This window comes from Lampris incognitus, chromosome 13 (genome assembly GCF_029633865.1).
Source record: "Lampris incognitus isolate fLamInc1 chromosome 13, fLamInc1.hap2, whole genome shotgun sequence".
In the NCBI taxonomy this organism is placed as follows: Eukaryota; Metazoa; Chordata; class Actinopteri; order Lampriformes; family Lampridae; genus Lampris; species Lampris incognitus.
This window is the reverse complement of record NC_079223.1, coordinates 20,079,304-20,100,125: the sequence shown is the minus strand read 5'-3', so window position 1 is coordinate 20,100,125 and position 20,822 is coordinate 20,079,304. Positions and strand designations below refer to the sequence as shown.

Genomic DNA, 20,822 nt, shown 5'->3' with positions numbered 1-20,822 from the left:
AGCTGTGCTGTTCTAGTCTTTGAACATTTTCTAAAATGTCTACATTTGTTAATATTTTGATTCTGGATTAATTTAAAGAATTGACCTTTTTTAATTAATGAAGTTGACTTTTAATGACCCTGGACCACCCCAATACCATTTATTGAACATGGCTACAGAGGCTTATGTGATACAGCGGCTCCAGAAAGTATGCAGTTATTAGACAAGTTTGTGTACCTCAAGCCTGGCCCTGTAGAACTCAATGTCGTGAAGTCTCTCCTTGTAGCGGCTCAGCTCGCTCTCTAGTTTGTCCACGCGAATGGCTTTCTCTCTCAGCGCATCCAGCTCGTCTCGATAGGCCCTGGCTGACCGTGCATCGGAGAGCAGCTGGTAGCTCTGCAGGAGATGAGTCAGAGTCCAATATAAGTTTTATCAGCCAGCAAAGTTTGCAAATTAATTTAATTCAGTTTGTTGGGTGGCTCACACAAGATCACTCCATACAGACTGTGGATATGGAGAAATATGCATTGTGATTTATGTGTATATATTGAGTGACTGTTTGCAGGGACTTTTTTTTTTTTGGATTTCGGGTAGAAACATGCCTCTTTGAGCATATGTGAGCATTCACACATGCAAACACTCAAAAATTTAGGTAAAAAAAAGAAAAGAAAACCTGTCCAAGTGACTGCAGAAATCTTACACAGAAAATTCACATACAGAGACAAGGAGACATGCATTTATTCACAAACATACACACACAGGTGTCTTTATAAGTCACTGGGTTCACTAACTTTGTATTTGTAATCTCTTCATCAAGTGGATTAGCTATGACTTCAAAACAGCCAACCATTAACAGACGTGTTTATCACAAACAAATGAAGAAAAAAAAACTCTAACAACATTGATACAGACAAACCACAATCAGATATACATGTACACAAGCTTTTGTTTTGGTATAACATGTTTTTTTAATACGTTATGTCTGGGTGTGTGAAAAAGAGCACTCATAAAAATCAAGCCTATTCCCAACCTCTTGTACACAAATTTCCCTACCGAAGATAACACACACTGTGCAAATGCTCCGCTCCCCCAACCTGAACGCATCCACTCTGATTACTGTCAGAGGCCACATAGTCAGTCCACCAGCCGCCCACTCTTTATTAAAGCCATGTGAGGCTGTTGCTATACCAAAGATAGCCCTAATAGCCCCTAATGAGCTAAAGCACCGATTAAATCCCGGCGGGGCACCAGATAGAAAGTACTGGATTCACTAAGATGGGAGTAGAGTCCCTCCTCTGTTTCTGTGTGTGTGTGTGTGTGTGTGTGTGTGTGTGTGTGTGTGTGTGTGTGTGTGTGTGTGTGTGTGTGTGTGTGTCTTCTCCCGGACTGCCAACTTGATGTGGTGGAGAAGCTTGCGTGTACTAATGATCCCAAGAGCTATGCCGTCCGGAGCTTGGCTCCTGTTAAGGTCACTCAAGGTGGATAGGTCAAAGGGGAGGTTCCAGATGAAGCGCAATCCAACAAAGACCTCAATGGTGGAAGTGGCAGAAGATGTCTCCAGGTCACAATGGCAGTGAAAGCTGCAATGGAGGGTGGTCCTCAATCGTCTTGGTTCTCCATGCCATTGGACTCTGGCCACGTCCTGTCAAGGACCATGCGGTGGCTGCAGGCGCATCAGTCTCACCATGTAAAAAGCTGTCATGTGCAGACATCCTCCCACTAGAGAACCAACCCATAAACATCCTGGGTCAAAGCCCTGTGGCGATCAGGAAGAGGTGACGGGGGCAGGACAGTGAAGTCTGACAGCCCCTAGCCATGACCTGGCACACAGGCACTAGGTGTATTATCAGTCGCTAAGCCCTGGGACTGAGCCAGAGGGGGGTTTCGGCTGCTGCACCCACGACTGAGCAGCCCTATTTAAGAATCCGCTCTGCTTACCCCAGTTGGGGAGGGGGCTAGAAATGGTGCTCTAAACATAGTCAGAATCATGTTTATTGGTCATGTAGGTTTGCACATATGTAACGGGGGCAGTCCTATGCTGTTCTATGCTGGTCAGCCTGCAGCACGCCCGTCACTCTCATCGTTAGCTCTGCGTTGTGTTCTATTTTCGGTGGGGTCCCAGGTGTTATGGGGGGCCCTCAGTCTCTCATCATCATCATCATAATCAAGGAAGGAGGGGGGACACACAGGACTCTATTTGGCTCACCTTGCCATTTATTTTGGTTTCAAACCCTTCGACAACCGTCCAGTCCTCCAGCGGGAGCGGTGTTTCTTACGGACGTGGGGGTCGAAGTTCAACCACTGCCCGGACTCCACTCGTGTGCGTTAGAAGTAGAAACCGTCCACGGGACTCCGATGTAAGAAAGGATAAACAAGTATTTTATCCCACAGCTTGCAGTATCTTCTTACAGGGATACTCAAGGTTACGTTCTCCTCAACCCGCAAAACTGTCCCACGGTAAGAAACACGCGTGGCTCGGCTCGATTGCTGCTTGAGACTCCTCCCACAAAACAAAAAATGGCCTCCCCCGCGTTCCGTCTTCCGTGTACCCATAAGACCTCTCTCTTAAAACGACAGTACACGTATATGACGGTCGTTGTAAAACACATAAAAGTAAATAATGACATAAAATAAAATGTAGTAAACACAAATAACAGCACACAGACAGGATTTGGTGATATTTCATACTCAAACAAAATAAAATAAAAACATTAATTTTAACCTGGTTACACATACAAGGAATTTGATTGCGGCTTCATGGCTCTCTCAGTGTACTTAACATAGAATAACAACACTATAACGCAACAATCTTCAGATACTATATACACACACACAAGGATTGACTTATACAGGTGAAACAAGAGGTGATAAAGTGCAATGGTGCAGGGGATATATCAGAGATGTTGAAATAAATGTTAGCAGGTTACTTACATGCCTAAGGTAGATGGACATGACAGAGCGTACCAGCATACGTACAATGTACAGTACAATATACACAAAATGGTTGGATTTATTTGACAGTGTTAAGTGTTTATTTGAATTACAGCCCACTCAGAAAAACTGTTTTTGTATCTGGTTGTTCTGAGGTATAGTGCTCTGTAGCACCTATCAGAGGGGAGAAGTTGGAACAGGTTGTGACCAGGGTGTGATGGGTCTGCAGTGATGTTGTTTGCCCGTTTCCTAAGCCTGGAGGTGTACAAGTCCTGAATGGAGGGCAGGTTTGCACCAATGATTTTCTCTGCAGACTTAACTGTCCATTGTAGTCTGTCCCTGTCCTGTTTGGTGGTCGATCCAAACCGGACAGTGATGGATGTGCTGAGGACAGACCGGATTATTGCAGTGTACAATCAGCAGTTCCTGAGGCAGGTTGGATTTCTTAAGCTGGCGGAGAAAGTAGTACATCCTCTGAGGGGCCTTTTTGATGATTGTGTCTATGTTGGATGCCCACCTTAGGTCCTGGGAGATTGTGGAGCCCAGAAATCTGTAGGTTTTTATCGTAGACACCATGCTGTTGAGTATGGTGATGGGGGGCAGTGTTGGGCAACGCTTCCTGAAGTCCACTGTCATCTTCACCGTTTTGAGCGTGTTCAGCTCAAAGGTTGTTATGGCCGTACCAGAGGGCCAGCTGATCAACCTCCCATCTATGTGTAGACCCGTCACCATCCTGGATAAGGCCAATGATGGTTGTGTCATCTGCAAACTCCAGGAGTTTAACAGACAGGTCACCTGAGGTGCAGTCATCTGTGTAGAGGGAGAAGAGTAGAGGAAGGAGCACACATCCCGGGGGGCACCAGTGCCGATTGTCCAGATGCTGGATGTGATTTTCCCTAACCTCACCAGCTGCCTCCTATCTGTCAGCACGTTTTTAATCCACTGGCACATGGGGGCTGGTACAGTGAGCCAGGCGAATTTGGAGTGGAGGATATCTGGGACGATGGTACTGAATGCTGAGCTGAGGTCCACAAACAGGACCCTTGCGTATGTCCCTGGGGAGCCGAGGTGTTGGAAGATGTAGTGCAATCCCATGTTGACTGCGTCCTCCACTGACCTGTTCTCTCGGTAGGCAAACTGCAGGGGGTCGAGCAGGGGGCCTGTGATTTCCTTCAGGTGGGCCAACACCAGTCTCTCAAAGCATTTCATGACCACAGACTTTAGCACAATGGGCCTGTAAGTCATTTAATCCTGTGATACGGGGTTTCTTGGGGACCAGGATGATAGTGGTGCTCTTGAAGCAGGAGGGAACTTCACATAGCTCCAGTGATCTGTTGAAGATCAGTGTGAAAATGGGGGCCAGCTGGTCAGCACAGACTTTTAAGACAGGGGGGTGACACACCATCTGGGCCTGGTGCCTTCCTGTTCTTCTGTCTCTTGAAGAGCTGGTGCATGTCCTCAACACAGATCCTGAGTGCGGGTGGTGGTTTGGTGGAGAAGGGAGAGTGGCTGGCAGGGAGTGCAGTTGGTTGTGTGTTGTGGCCGGAGAGGGTAGGGGTGTGAAAGTTTGCTTTTCAAACCTGCAGTAAAACCCATTTGGGTCATCAGCCAGTTGAGGGTTCCCTGCAGTGTGGGGAGATGATCTCCTATAGTTGGTAATGTATTTTAAACCACTGCAGACTGATGATGGGTCGTTAGCAGAAAACCTGTTTTTTAACTTTCAGACTTGCACCTTTTTGCCACTCTGATCTCCTTTGTGAGGCTATTTCTGGCTTGGTTGCACCAGATCCTATCTTCACTCCTGTAGGCTTCCTCTTTGGCCTGACGAAGTTGCCTGAATTTTGCTGTGAACCAGGGCTTATTGTTGTTAAAGGTACAGAAAGTTTTGTTGGGCACACACACGTCCCCACAAAAGCTGATGTAAGATGTCACAGTATCAGTAAGTTCATCCAGGTCTGTAGATAAAGCCTCAAAAACACTCCAGTCAGTGCAGTTGAGGCTGTCCTGGAGCTCCAGTTTTAACCACAGGCTTTGCAGAGTTTAGTTTCTGCCTGTAGGTTGGGATAAGATGAATCAGTGATCAGAGAGGCCCAGGGCTGCATGGGGGACAGAACAATAGGCATCCTTTAATGTTGTGTAGCAATGATCCAGAGTGTTTTTGTCTCTGGCGGGACATTTAACATGCTGTCTGTATTTTGGCAGTTCGTGGCTAGGGTTTGCCCTGTTAAAATTCCCAAGGATAATGAGAAAGGAGTCTGGATATTTGCAATCCATGTTTCTAATTTGATCATCCAGGTGTTTTAACACATCTTTAACACAGGCCTGGGTCGGGATATAGACACCGACCAGAATAAATGAAGAAAATTCTCACGGTGAATAGAATGGCTTACAGTCAATTAAAAAGGTCTCTAAGTGAGGGCTGCATGATTTCTTAAACACCGTGACATCCGTACACCAACCTTCATTCATATACAAGCATATGCCGCCACCCCATTTTTTTTATAGCTCCATTTCTCGGTCCGCCCAGAGGAGTTGGAACTGTAGCAGTTGAAGTGTACCAAGCATGATATGCTCCCAAGCCAGGTTTCAGTGAGACATGGTGGCAGATCTGAAAAAGTCCCGAGTTTTTTTCCATTTAGGAGTAGCAGTTCATCCATCTCATTGGCCAGAGAGCAGACATTCACCAGCTGGATTGACGGGAGTGTGGTTCTAAATCCCCGTTTCGCAGTTTAATGAGCACTCTGGGTGGCTCACCCCTTCAGTGTCTTTGGCGTACTCTGCACAGGGCTGTACCAATCAAGCCCTCAGCAAGATTTCTGTGAAAATGTTTAATTAAAGTCGGTAAAAAAGTCTTCAGTTTGTCCAGTGGACAGTTGGAGGCTTAAAAGTTCTTCCCTGCTGTATGTGATCAGTGAGGGGGCACTGGAAACTAAACAAATAAACAAAAACAGAAAAAGTACAAGAGAGCGCAAAACCGAGGCTACTATCCTCGGCACCATCTTGATGACATAGTCTGCCTCATACCTCAGGTCTGGACCACCACATCCAGAGGGATCACCACCATGCTGTCAGAAACAGAAACTCATATATCTTGGAAGCTGGAACATACAAACCCTCATGGACAATCAATCCAGCGATTGACCTGAACAGTGTACTGCCATCATTGTCCAAGAGCTGAGAAGAGTCCAGATTGATATTGCCACAATCTTTGAAACCTGACTGGCTGACTGGCAGCTGAAAGAGGAGAAGGGTGTTACAATTTCTTCTGGAAAGGAAAAGCAGCTGATGAGCCAAGGATCCACGATTTGCCATTAAAAATAGCCTCCTTTGCCACCTTGATGAGCTTCCTCTGGGCATCAATGAACGCCTGACGACAATATGACTGGCGCTTGTAAATAACCAAAGTGTCACTGTCATCAGTGCATACACTCCAACATTTGATTCGTAAGATGAAGTAAAGGAGATCTTTTATGCCGACCTGGACAATGTTCTCACCAAAGTCCCCAAGGAGGATAAGCTAATCCTGCTTGGCGATTTCAATGCCTGAGTGGGATGAATTTACAACTTGTGGAGAGGCATAATTAGTAAGGAAGAAGTTGAAAAAACACAAATTTCAATGGCATCCTGCTGTCAACAACATGATCAGGACACAGTCTAACCATCACCAACACACTCTTCTGCCAGAAGAACAAATTTAAAACAACCTGGAGGCACCCTCGTTCTAACATTTGGCACCTCATTGACTACAGTATCGTCCGTCAAAGAGACAGACAAGAGGTACTTAACACCAGAGTGATGATCAGTGAAGATGACTGCAGGACTGACCACTGCCTTATCCGCTCCACCCCGTCCATCCATCTTGACCAGAAAAGAAGAGTGCAGAAAAAGCAGAGCCGTCCGAACCTTAACCTCAAACCACTGACTGATACCTCCTCTCATCAACAGTTCCAGGCCATGCTCAGTACATCAATGCCCAAGTAGCATTCAGATGATACTGAAAGCCACCGGGATATGCTCAGGACTGCAATCACTGGGTACCTGTAACCTGTAAAACCACTCTTGGACATAAGCTGGGGAACCATCAAAATTGGTTTGATGAGAATGACCTGGAAAGCCAATGGTTAATCAATATCACAAGGCAAGCCTTTATACCATCTGGCAGAATGACAACTGCAAAAATAAACAAGCTACCCATGCAAGAGCAAAGTCAGCTGTCCAAACCCGGGTCAGGGAATTGAAGAACCAATGGCAGACGAAGAAGGCCCTTAAGATCCAACACCTTGCAGACCGTAGGGGTTACCAGAGGCTTCGTCAATGCTACTAAAGCAATACATGGTCCCAGCCACCACTGTTTAACCCCCCTTCACTCCAAAGATGGGCACACACTGCTAAAAGACAACGAGTCAATCAAAGAGAGGTGGAAAGCGCACTACCACGACTTTTTAAACCAGGACTCTAGCCCTGAGATATATGCTTTGCAAAAGGCATACAAGCAGCCTGGCCTGGCCCTTAACATAAAAAAAGACACATATCCTCTACCAATCCCCACCCAACAGAACTATGCCTGCTCTGCCCCATCCATCTCTATAGACAACGTCAGACTCGAAAACGTGGAACAGTTCCCATATCTTAGCAGTCTTCTCTTCTCCAAAGCCAACATTAAAATTGAAATACATCATCTCAGTTGGGCCAGCTGGGCCTCCTCAAGGTTGAGAAAAGGGGTTTTTGAAAACTGCGACCTTCAGGCCAGAACAAAAATTCTGGTGTACAAAGCAGTGGTGCTGCCCACCCTACTGTATTGGTCGGAAACATGGACCACATATAGCAGGCACCTGAAGGCACTCGAGGCATACCAACAGCAATGACTCAGTAAGATCCTTAAGATCACCTGGGAAGATAAGTGCACCAATTTCAGCGTTCTCAGGAAGGTCAACATGCCTACTATAACTGCCACCATCGCACAACATCAGCTGAGATGGACTGGCCACAAGTCCTTTATTCCGTTTGTGACAGGACACCATGCCTCAGGAGGGAAAAAGAAACAATATGAAGATAATATCAAGGCGCACATCAAAAGGTTTGGCATTAACATCAACACCTGAGAACAAGCAGCAAAAAACAGGGAGGACTAAAGTGTGACTGTCCGTCACAACCATGACCTTGACCATGCTGCTGAAAACAAGTGCAGACTCAGAAAGGAGCACCCCTTCACACCCTTGCCCACATAGCCCCAAAATATGCGGCTCCAGGATCGGCCTCTACCTGAAGACCAATAAGGAACCGAAGACCCATAAAGACACAGAAGGAGGACAGTCGGGAGGACTCCAAAGGTGTGTGTGTATGTGTGTGTGTGTGTGTGTGTGTCTGTCAGAGTTGTGACCAAGTCACTGTTATGCAAGTCATAAGTAAGTCTCAAGTCTTAACCTTCGAGTCTCAAGTCAAGTCCCAAGTCATGAAGGGCAAGTCTCAAGTCAAGTCCCAAGTCACCGAGCTCAGGTCAAGTCAAGTCACAAGTCCCTAATTTCAGGTGTCAAGTCATCAAGTCTCAAATGTAGGGTGTTTTATACCAATTTAACACATTTTTTATAAATGCAGGTAATATTAAATTGTTTCATTACAATAGTACATAAATAAACCACAGATAATGTTAGAAATAATTGTTATTTTATTGTGTTCAAATTTGGACAACAGTTGGATTTTGTTTTACATTTAAGAAATAATAAAAGGCACACTCTAAATCACAAATGAGCGCACAACTCTTAATAACAATACAAAACATATTGATCATTCCAATACACAATAAACAAACACTCTCTCTGCTTGTCTAGTTCAACCTACAATTCATTGCACTTGCAAAATATCAAGTTGGCTAGGACTTTATCGCCTCCCTCCAAAGCCACTCCTCCAAAACACGCAAACACGCACTGCCTGACTAGCCTACTGCTGGAGATAGGTTGACAGGCAGGTAGGCCATCCAATCATTTTAACCGGACACCTTAAAATGATCGGATGGGTTTATAACGGTCCTGCGACTTCCACAGATTACTCTTTTTATTTTTTTTAATTTAGTGTCAGAGCATTTTATTCGATTGCTGTCGGGATGTAAAGAGAATTGCAAAAAATATAACAAAAAGTGCTTCTGAAAAAAATCGCCTTCCCTACCTTTAATTATTTGACTCCCTAGATTAGTGGAATCAGGGGTGCTGTTGGTGTAATTCAATAAATACATGGGCTGTGTGTGACGAAAGGCGCACCCTACTTATGTACGCTTATTAAGTACCGATGTACGTGATGATGTGTACTTAATAAGCGTACATTAAAATATATAGGGATGCATTTTTGGTCACAGCCATGGAGGTTTTAGAACCACTGGACTAGACACAAGGGAGTATTTCACAAAGCTGGCTAACTGAGTGTGCCTGACATCTGCACAAAGTAAACCCTGGAAACCTTTCAGATCTGGAACATGGATTGAAGTAAAAAGAGCTGTTCCGGGGTTCACTCTGCGCAGAAGTGAGGCTTACTTAGTTAGCCAGCTTTGTGAAATAACCTACTACCCCATGGCTCTAATCTAAGCCTATGCTTAGCAGGCTATGTTTCATATTGGGTGCAGTGCACTGTGTGTCATGCTCTGGGCATTATTTCAATTGCAATTGCGCCATACAAAAGGTGTTGTAATATAGGAAATTATAGGTATTAATTTTGGTTTCATGAAACAAGTAAATGTATTTATAAATGTTTATAATTCAATGGAGAAAAATCTTTCCAAAGACAGTATATAACTAGATTAATTTGAATCATGGAGATACTTTTAATATTTTTTATTTATTTGTTTATTTGACAGGGACAATGCACAATAAATATATTGCACAAGAATTAGCTATAAGCTAATTTGCATCTGTAGTCCCTCGGCAGGAGTCGTCGGTAGCACATAATTCGGGGCATCAAGTCTAAATGCTCAATTAAAAACAGTGTAAACATAATCACGATTGAATACCACTAGTTCAGTGCCTGTTTGGAATGGGCTGATTTTCTCGCGAACCGAATTATATTACGCATATTTAAAACTATATCATATTATATTATAGTATGATACGTGAAACCATGCACTGAAACAGTGTTTGATTAGCTAATTATCAGGGGGCAACAGGGGGTATGCCAATTCATTCCGGTGACTGCTACATCGCCCAGACATCGTTTGCCCACTGGGCCAACATAATTGAATATTCGCTGTTAGGTGTTCTGAAACAGAACAGTACGTTCAATTGTATTTTTGAGATGAGATTGGGACGATGTTTGGGCGATATAGCCTGGCGTATTCCAAACGGGCAGATTGTGTCTGTGTGTGTGTCTGACCACTCACACGCTACTGTACCTGTAGGCAAGCAAACAAACTTACTTCTCTTTGTGGCTTTTCAGATGACGCACAAAGTTTGACGCTGTTGAAATCCCATCTGATAATTTCGCTGCACATGTTTTACAAACAGCAGTCGTTTTCTTCCCAACACCTTCGAAGTTCTTATAGCCGTAAATAATTATTTTGGGAATCGTTCCAGCAGCAGCTGCACTTGCCATGATTGCAAACTCTCCGCGCCCATGTTGAGTAGAGCTGACGTTAGTTTTTGAGTAGCATGATAGTACCTCCAATTAGATGAGTATTTTTGTTTTCCCGCCCATCTAAACGTTTGATTGGCCCTACGCGATGCGTGTGCGTAGGTAATTGTGTGCGCACTGGAAATGAAGAATGATTACAAAATAAAATACGAGAGAGGTGCATCCCGCATAAACATTGAGAAAACGCTCAAACAATTCTCTCGAGTCATTCAGCTCAAGTCCAAGTCTAAGTCATAGATGTCAAGTCTCAAGTCAAGTCTCAAGTAATTTTCATTTTGGCAAGTCAAGTCGCAAGTCATCAAATTTGTGACTCGAGTTGCACTCGAGTCCAAGTCATGTGACTCGAGTCCACAACTCTGGTGTGTGTGTGTGTGTGTGTGTGTGTGTGTGTGTGTGTGTGTGTGTGTGTGTGTGTGTGGCTACCTCTTGCTGAAGCTTCTTCAGTTCCACCTCCATGTTCTCAAGCTCCTGTCTGGTGTCCAGTAGCTGCTCACTCTTCTCCTCTCTGAAAGATACACCACAGAAAGAGGGGGAGAAGGCATAAGGGAGAAAGAGAGACAGAAAGAGAGTATTTACAGTCAGAGAAGCCGATTATGACAGAGATAAGAGACGCCATAAAATATGGAAATGGCTTTAAGACATGGGAAAAGCTTTAGTCTTTGTCGAGGAATAATGTTCTATTCACCAGCAAAGAGCCTTTGGTTTCCTCTCAAAAAGCCAGCCTAAAAAAAAATTAGATTTTACCATTTATCTGCTCTGTTTTCTGGGTTAACATGGAGCCTTAGACCCCACATACAGAATTATGAGCCTATTTTCATCCTCTTCAGCCTCATTCAATTACAATTTATATGTTGACTACCAATTGACAGTTACACCTTTGATAGCATACATTTTTCATATAGATGGCCCCAATGGGAACAGTAGAGTGGCAGTAAAAATGCTATAACACTGTGACGACAGGAAACAGCAAGAAGGGTTGATTTAGAAAACAACTAAAAGAAAACTGGCCATAACTATTTGTATACCACCACTGATCAGTTTAAAAGTAAACATGGATGCAAATCATTTAACCGTGAGCTTGCCTCTGGGCTTCACCCTGTTCTGATAGAATTACTGCAACAGATAAAATCTGCGTGTGTGTGTGTCTGAAAGATTGCAGGGTCTACACTAACTTTTTTCCCCAAGGAGTAAATGTGCTCCTAAGTGAACAAATTTAGGAGCACACAAAGAAATGTTGTCCCTTGTCTCCGATTCTGTTTGTGATATTCATGGACAGGATGTCAAGGCGCAGCCAAGGTGAGGTGTGCGTCCGTTTTGGGAACCTCAGAATTACATCTCTGCTCTTCACAGATGATGTGGTTTTGTTGGCTTCATCAGAATGTGACCTCCAGCGTGCACTGGGATAGTTTGCAGCTGAGTGCGAAATGGCCGGGATGAGAGTAAGCACCTTCAAGTCTGAGGCCATGGTTCTCTACCGGAAAATGGTGGATTGCTACCTCCGGGTTGGGGAGGAGTTGTTGCCTCAAGTGAAGGAGTTCAAGCATCTAGGGACTTGTTCACGAGTGAGGGTAGGATGAAGCAGGAGACGGACAGGCGAATTGGCGCAGCATCAGCAGTAATGCGGACGTTGTACCGGGCTGTTGTGGTGAAGAGGGAGCTGAGCTGGGAGGCAAAGCTCTCAATTCATTAGTCAATCTTCGTTCCAACCCTCACCTATGGTCATGAGCTTTGGGTAGTGACCGAAAGGGTGAGATCGCAAATACAAGCAGCTGAAATAAGTTTCCTCCGTACAGTGTCTGGGCTCAGACTTAGAGATAGGGTGAGGCACTCGGACATCTGGAGGGAGCTCGGAATAGAGCCACTGCTCCTTTGCATCGAAAGGAGCCAGTTGAGGTAGTTCGGGCATCTGATTAGGATGCCTCCTGGGCGCCTTCCTTTGGAGATTTTCCAGGCACGGACAAGTGGGAGGACACCCTGGGGTAGACCCAGAACTCACTGGAGGGACTACATGTCCAATCTGGCCTGGGAACACCTTGGGATGCCCCAGGAGGAGCTGGAGCACGTTGCTGGGGAGAGGGACATCTGGAGTGCCCTACTTAGCTTGCTGCCAATGTGACCCTCCCCCGAAGAAGCGGCTGAAGATGAATGAATGAACGAAGAAATGTAGGAGCACAGTGAAAAATGTTCAAGTAACAGTGTTTATTACCAAATAATTAATTAAATATGTATTTTTACTGTGTGCATGCATGTGTGTTTGCTCCACTGAACATCGGGTGGTCTATTTGATTACAGTTCTCTGGCATCTGGTGGTGCATCTCAACAAAAGATCAACTGCTTTTCTTGCTTCCTTCACTCCCTTCTCTTCTCTTTACTCTGTGAAACCTTCTGTTGTCTCTCTCACTCTCCCTCCCTAAATTACCAGATTATGGTAATCTTAAAGTCATTGTGGTTTTCACACTACATGACTGAGCAGCGACGGGGGGGGGGGGGGGTCACAGACTACAAGAACTTTCACCAGGGGGAATCCCTGACGAGTCTGTCTGGTCTCCAAACTAGGTTTTGTCATGAAAACATACAAGAAGTGACATGGGAAATGATGCAATATGATACACGAGACAAGATTTTTTTTCTTCCAAAAATGGATGTCAACCAGAAACAAGTGCTCCAAGTTGTTTGTGCACTGATTTGAAGTGATAAAACAAAGAAAAAGAAAATGTGTGGAAGAATGGATTGGGATGTGCAGGCAGCAAAAACTGTCCGTTCTGCAGAAATATGCATTTTTTTCCTTGCTAGATGTGTATGTTTCTATACATTTTTTCACATTGTGTACTACACTGCCTTTTAAGGACTTTGTGTTTTGAAAAGTGCTATACAAGTAAAGATTATTACTATTATTGTGGTTCTGTTATTGATTTGACACCTTTGGTACAGAATGTCTTGTATAGTTTCAAGTCAATACAGTATATACAAGTTGCATATACTTTGTGATGTAATTGTTTCAATTGCATATTCAGACAGACTTTTTGTAAACTTTGTTGCAAACATTTATTGAATAGTAAACATTAGTAAATAGTAAAACATTAGTAAAATTAATATGAACTTGGGTGACACAATCAAAAAAGCAAGTGTAGCAATTTCACTACAATGAAAAAAAAAAAACAATTCACAATCCACCAATAGAAAAAAGTAAATCAAATACTGATAATGTAAACAAAATCGATAAACTTATTAAGCATAACTTTTCACTGGCTTTCATTCTGATCATTGGCTGTAGCTCATCGCTGTTGTCATTGTCAGCCACAACATGTTTCACACTACAGGATTTGGACTCCCGGACAGGTCCACATATTTTGCCTGCTAGATATATGGGATGCATCTGTGATGCATCGGCAAGCCTCTCAGCTCGCCTCTTTGAACAGTTCACACATAGCGATCAAGCGCCGATTCGCAAGCGTCAAGCCAACCCCAATTTGCCTCTGAGCTGGGGCTTTTGTCGGGGAGCTCCAAAAACTGCCGAGGAGTGGAAAATCAGGGTTAGAATCGTGTAGAGTGAACTAGGCATTACTTAAAACGACTAAAGGGCCAATGTTGACAATTAGTTCTACAGTAAGATTGTGAGCATTTAGAATCCTTTATGAACTGCTCCTAGTTTTCTTGGAATGGGAGTTGAGCATCGTGGGAATTAGAGCTTTTCTCCAATCTCCAGGGTTTGTTTTTTAAGATCTGATGAAAATTGAATGATCCCTGTTGGATCAGTGGAGAAGAATATAATAGGATACAGCCTGGAGAAAAATTGGGGTATGAATAGTAATGTAAACGGACATGGAGCCAGAGGAAGATAAAACATATTGCAGCCAACATAGTGATAACACTAGAAGTGGTTTAAGAAATAAAAATGACAAAACATGAAGTTGGTGCATGATGTGTGCAAACATAGCAATAGAACTGGCTGGCACTAGACAACACAGCATGAGAGTATCTTGATAGTACATTTTATGAAAATTAATCTGTGGATGAAGGGGGATGCATTGTGTATAGAGGTTAGGGGAAAGAGGAGATGTGGTTGAGTCTAAACAGAGAAAGGTGTGAAGCTGCCAAGCTTTAACATCAACATAAGCGGCAAAGCACTGTGGAAACAGAGTGGTGGCCTACCCCTTCAAGTTCAGACTTCATCTAGTCTATCAAAGCAAACACATCAACACATACCAACATGCAGGTCATACACATACATATGTTATATGTATTTGTGTCTTTTATTTATTTATTTTATGATGTGTATTGGTTGTGTTGACTACTGTTCGTAAATCAAATTGCCCCTCGGCGACAATAAAGACTATCCAATCCAATTCAATCCACTAACACCCACTCATACTCTGTAGTCACAAACACCCAAAATATAATGCAGACATGCATACAGATATACAGCTACCACACATGACTTATTTTGCCCCAAAGAAGAAGGAACTGTTGTCAAGTGACTGGAACAAATCAGTATGCCTTTCACAAAGTTTGGAAGACAAGATTGGACTTAAAAGGAGCCTCCATTTTACCCCTGTCGACCCCATCACATGGTCAACCAACTGCATCCTACAGCCCGCACACCAAGCCAACAAGCAAACAATGTTATGGCAACCAATAAACAATAAAAATAACAATATCTTGAGTTTCTTCTTTGTTGTTTTCTTGGCCTTTTTCTGGGTCAAGTAAAGATAGCACTGAAAAGTTGTCTAGAGGGCTGCAATTTGAAGGTGGCTATTGACAGATTTGGGCCACAATTTGGGATCTGGGACACCTCCACTCGTTTTGTACAGCCAGCTATCACAAAAATACCCTGACCATTACCCCTTTTCCACAACAAGGCACATTGAGGGCTGGTTCGGAGCTGGTGCCTAATCTCAAACTAGTTCTTCGTGTTTCGACATTGAAAAGAACTGGTTCTCGGCCAGGAAAACTGGTTTCAGGGCAGTGCCAACACTTTGCTGGGTTAAAAAAAAAAGAACCGCTTAAGTCACGGGCTGGGGCGGGAATATCATGACCAACAAGACCAAAAGGGGATGCATCACTCGGCGGCAACAATTAGTTCTGCCAAATAATGCATGCACCCCTTAATAATCAGTAATGACACTTAAAATCAAAGTTTGATAGGAATCAAAGGGTTTTATCAGTGCATATTTTGATTGACTTTGACAGTGAATTTCACATCCCATTAATTTTTTCACATTCAAAAACCTCATTTTAGTACAAGTATCTGAAATCCTATGCTTAAAAACAAATCCACAAACACTGAAGAGCTTGCCCTTCGAAATACTGAGTGATTAATTAAGGAAACCAATTCAATCAAGGGGTACTGCGGGAGCATGGGGTACGGGGGCAGTTGCTACAAGCCATCCAGTCCTTGTATAACCAAAGTGAGAGCTCTGTCTACATTCTCGGCACAAAGTCAAACACGTTTCCGGTGGGTGTTGGACTCCGCCAAGGTTGTCCCTTGTCTCTGATTCTCTTTGTGATATTCATGGACAGGATGTCAAGGCGCAGCCAAGGTGAGGAGTGTGTCCGTTTTGGGAACCTCAGAATTACATCTCTGCTCTTTGCAGATGATGTGGTTTTGTTGGCTTCATCAGAGCGTGACCTCCATCACACACTGGGGCAGTTTGTAGCTGAGTGTGAAATGGCCGGGATGAGAGTCAGCACCTCCAAGTCTGAGGCCATGGTTCTCTACCGGAAAATGTTGGATTGCTCCCTCCAGGTTGGGGATGAGTTATTGCCTCAAGTGAAGGAGTTCAAGTATCTCGGGGTCTTGTTCATGAGTGAGGGTAGGATGGAGCAGGAGATTGACAGGCGGATTGGTGCAGCATCAGCAGTAATGCGGACGTTATGCCGGACCATTGTGGTGAAGAGGGAGGAGCTGGACGGCAAAGCTCTCAATTTACCAGTCAATCTTCGTTCCAACCCTCACAAATGGTCATGAGCTTTGGATAGTGACCGAAAGGGTGAGATCGCAAATACAAGCCGCTGAAATAAGTTTCCTCTGTAGGGTGTCTGGGCTCAGCCTGGAGATAGGTTGAGGAGCTCGGACATGCGGAGGGAGCTCGGAGTAGAGCCACCATTCCTTTGTGTCGAAAGGAGCCAGTTGAGGTGGTTCAGGCATCTGATTAGGATGCCTCCTAGGCGCCTTCCTTTGGAGGTTTTCCAGGCACATCCAACTGGGAGCAGACCCGGGGGCAGATCCAGAACTCACTGGAGGGACTACATGTCCAATCTGGCCTGGGAACGCTTTGGGATCCCCCAGTTGGAGCTGGAGGGCGTTGCTGGGGAGAAGGATGCCTGGAGTGCTCTACTTAGCTTGCTGCCACCGCGACCTGACCTCAGAGAAGCGGCTGATGATGAGATGAGATGAGATGAGATAATCAAGGAAACCTTGTAAATTTCAGACCAATCACCCCATAGGAGAACAAGGAAGATAATAATTGGTTCCATTAATTTTATAATGGACATTCGTGGTATGATAAAACAAACCACCTGTCAACAGAGAAATAAAAGCCTCTTGTCTACGAGATTGGTCTCTTTTTTCCCCCAACTGTACTTGGCCAAGTACCCCTATACGGAGAAGGCTGCAGACTACCACGTCTCCTTCGATACATGTGGAGTCGCCAGCCGCTTCTTTTCACCTGACAGTGAGGAGTTTCACCAGGGGGACATAGCGCATAGTTGGATTACGTTATTCCCCTCAGTTCCCCCTCCTTCTCACCCGCAGACACGGCCAATTGTGTCTGTAGGGACACCCGACCGATCCCCGTTTTGGTAGGCAACGGAATAAACCGCTATGCTTCCCAGATGCCCGAGATTGGTCTATTGAGAGAGCTCCAGCCAGCTCACAGCAGGATCTGTGTGAGTAGCCGGCTGCTCACCAGTTTGTGGAGCTTCTCAACTCCAATAAAGTTGGAGCAAATTTTTGATTCACCATCAATTTTCGTAAAACTGCCGATATTCAAAACCTACACAGTTGATTTCCCCCCTCATCTTGCTGGGAAAGCAGAGACATATACAAACGTATACAGTGACGTAATGACGTGGCTCTCTAGCCAGCTCTAGCTCGTGGAGAAGCAAACCAGTTGTTAGCAGGTTCGCAAGTTGAACCAACTGCGAACTGGCACTAGCACCAGCATAGAGCTAGAACTAGGTTGCGTTGGTAAAAAGGGGGTATATGTTGAACTGGCTTCATGAGACAGGCCCTAGAACCCCAATCATGAGATCAAATCCAGGCTTCTGAGATAGGGTCAGCCAAAGACAAAAACTAATCTTGAAATCCAAACACAGGTCCAGTCTGACTGCAGTGATAGATCCTAAAAAAAATGGTGTAGCGCAGAAGCACAGATAAGCAGCAGGCTTTTCTTTAGTACCTTTACGGAAATTCTCTATTCTGGCTAAGTTGTTTAGAATAAAGCTTCCAGCAGCAAAACATAAAGAGACCCTACATAAGCACTTGGAGCCTTACTTCAATATCATCACCGACCTCATGACGCCGAGACTTCTCATGTAGTCATTACTTGTGTCAATAAAACTACCCCCATCACCCTGTGCTTTACTGAAGTAAAGGAGGAGCTTTTACATTTAGCAAAGGATACTTTATGTTATTAGTGTCCGGTGCTAAGAACCATTAAGCTTTTGTCTGGCCCAGGGTTACAGCACTCTGAAGAGGAAATTCTATTATTTATTAACACGCTGCAAAAAGGCCTTTGGAAGGCTATTGTGTGTGTGCATTGTGCATGTATTCGTGTATTTGCGAGTTCATGTGTGTTTGTGTATTTATGTTTGAGTACATAAAGAGGCCTTCCTCAAAGTGTGTGTGTGTGTGTGTGTGTGTGTGTGTGTGTGTGTGTGTGTGTGTGTGTGTGTGTGTGTGTGGGGGGTGTCACAGCAGCCCACTCTTATATGAGTAATAGAGGTAAAGAGGAAATGGATTGTTCTCCATCATTCTTCCTCTTTGCTCGTTGTTCTTCTACCATCAGTATCCTCTTCTGGTAACTGTTTGCTGACAGACAGCAACAGACTAAGGGAGTGTGTTCACAACATGCAAAACAAAGGAGACATACTGTACAGTTTTGGGCTCAAATACAAGTTTGTTTCCGTTTTTTTTTTTTAATTCATGTGCAGAAAGTAAGGAAATGTGGCCCTTTCACTGTTATTAATAACAATGTGGGGCTCTATGAGAATTATTTGACTCGAAAGCATAGCTATATGGTATGTCCCAAACACTGACAAGTACAAAATTCCATTATAGAGCCAGTGACATTACATCAATTACCAAACATACAGTGAATATACTTACAAATGTCTGTTTTTTCATAAGGAGTTAATCAAGTGTAAATTACAACAATGGCAAGATCCAAAATTGAAGGGATCATCCAATAAGGACCAAATATTTAAATAAATGGTGCCATTTGTCATTTTTAGTTATCAAATGAGACCGAAATTCTTGCAATTCTTATCCCATGTTAGCCAACGAGATTTAGGTTCTAACATGTCCTGATGTTGATTCCAACAATATTTTCTGTTGATTATGGATTCTAACCCATTTTGCCATTTGCCTTTTCACTAAATGGAACCCTTCTATTGAAGTCTCTGTGGTGGTGCAAGCACAGCTAATTTAAACATGCACGGTACTATCTCACCAATCAGCTGGTAGTACTTACAGCTCCTGTCGCAGGCGTCTGATTTTGGCCTTAGCATCAGCCAGCTCCACAGAGAGGTGCTGTCTGCTTTCTGTCCGCCTCATACTGGGTGAGTCACCAGGAGACTGGACCGGACAGGGAGCTAGTGGAGACAGTTGAATGCAATCCCTCTCCTGGGTTAACTCCACTATCGTCTGGAAAAAGAATGGAAAAGGTTGGAGAAGTGTGAGAAGAGGTTAAGGTCAGTGCCCCCTCCCTCTCTTACCCATTTTTTTTAAACTTCAAAACACCTTGTGTATCTATTTACAAGTTACAATTTCATTTAGCAGACGCCTTTATCCAAAGCAACATACAACACAAGGAAGGATCTAGTCAGGAGGCGACTATGCAAATAAGTGCCAAAAAACTTAAGTTCAAGTCCGATAGGACATAGGTGTCAACAGACAATGCACAAAGGTAATACATAGGGTGCATAGAAGCTTCTTTTTTATATATATATATATATACACTACCGTTCAAAAGTTTGGGATCACATTGAAATGTCCATATTTTTGAAGGAAAAGCACTGTACTTTTCAATGAAGATAACTTTAAACTAGTCTTAACTTTAAAGAAATACACTCTATACATTGCTAATGTGGTAAATGACTATTCTAGCTGCAAATGTCTGGTTTTTGGTGCAATATCTACATAGGTGTATAGAGGCCCATTTCAAGCAACTATCACTCCAGTGTTCTAATGGTACAATGTGTTTGCTCATTGGCTCAGAAGGCTAATTGATGATTAGAAAACCCTTGTGCAATCATGTTCACACATCTGAAAACAGTTTAGCTCGTTACAGAAGCTACAAAACTGACCTTCCTTTGAGCAGATTGAGTTTCTGGAGCATCACATTTGTGGGGTCAATTAAACGCTCAAAATGGCCAGAAAAAGAGAACTTTCATCTGAAACTCGACAGTCTATTCTTGTTCTTAGAAATGAAGGCTATTCCATGCGAGAAATTGCTAAGAAATTGAAGATTTCCTACACCGGTGTGTACTACTCCCTTCAGAGGACAGCACAAACAGGCTCTAACCAGAGTAGAAAAAGAAGTGGGAGGCCGCGTTGCACAACTGAGCAAGAAGATAAGTACATTAGAGTCTCTAGTTTGAGAAACAGACGCCTCACAGGTCCCCAACTGGCATCTTCATTAAATAGTACCCGCAAAACACCAGTGTCAACATCTACAGTGAAGAGGCGGCTGCGGGATTCTGGGCTTCAGGGCAGAGTGGCAAAGAAAAAGCCATATCTGAGACTGACCAATAAAAGAAAAAGATTAAGATGGGCAAAAGAACACAGACATTGGACAGAGGAAGACTGGAAAAAATTGTTGTGGACGGATGAATCCAAGTTTGAGGTGTTTGGATCACAAAGAAGAACGTTTGTGAGACGCAGAACAAATGAAAAGATGCTGGAAGAATGCCTGACGCCATCTGTTAAGCATGGTGGAGGTAATGTGATGGTCTGGGGTTGCTTTGGTGCTGGTAAGGTGGGAGATTTGTACAGGGTAAAAGGGATTCTGAATAAGGAAGGCTATCACTCCATTTTGCAACGCCATGCCATACCCAGTGGACAGCGCTTGATTGGA

General features: G+C 43.9%; 1 protein-coding gene across 3 annotated transcripts in view; it reads right to left on the bottom strand.

Moving 5' to 3' along the window:
- ccdc88ab (coiled-coil domain containing 88Ab) overlaps window positions 1–20,822 on the bottom strand; it is a 144,910-nt gene that overhangs the window by 45,956 nt on the left and 78,132 nt on the right. For all 3 annotated transcript variants that reach the window (XM_056291278.1, XM_056291276.1, XM_056291277.1), the window contains exons 8-10: window positions 19,218–19,390; window positions 10,948–11,029; window positions 217–375 (exon numbers count right to left, since the gene is read on the bottom strand). In XM_056291278.1, the coding sequence (XP_056147253.1) occupies window positions 217–375; window positions 10,948–11,029; window positions 19,218–19,390 (414 nt within the window). The remainder of the gene's footprint in view (window positions 1–216; window positions 376–10,947; window positions 11,030–19,217; window positions 19,391–20,822) is intronic.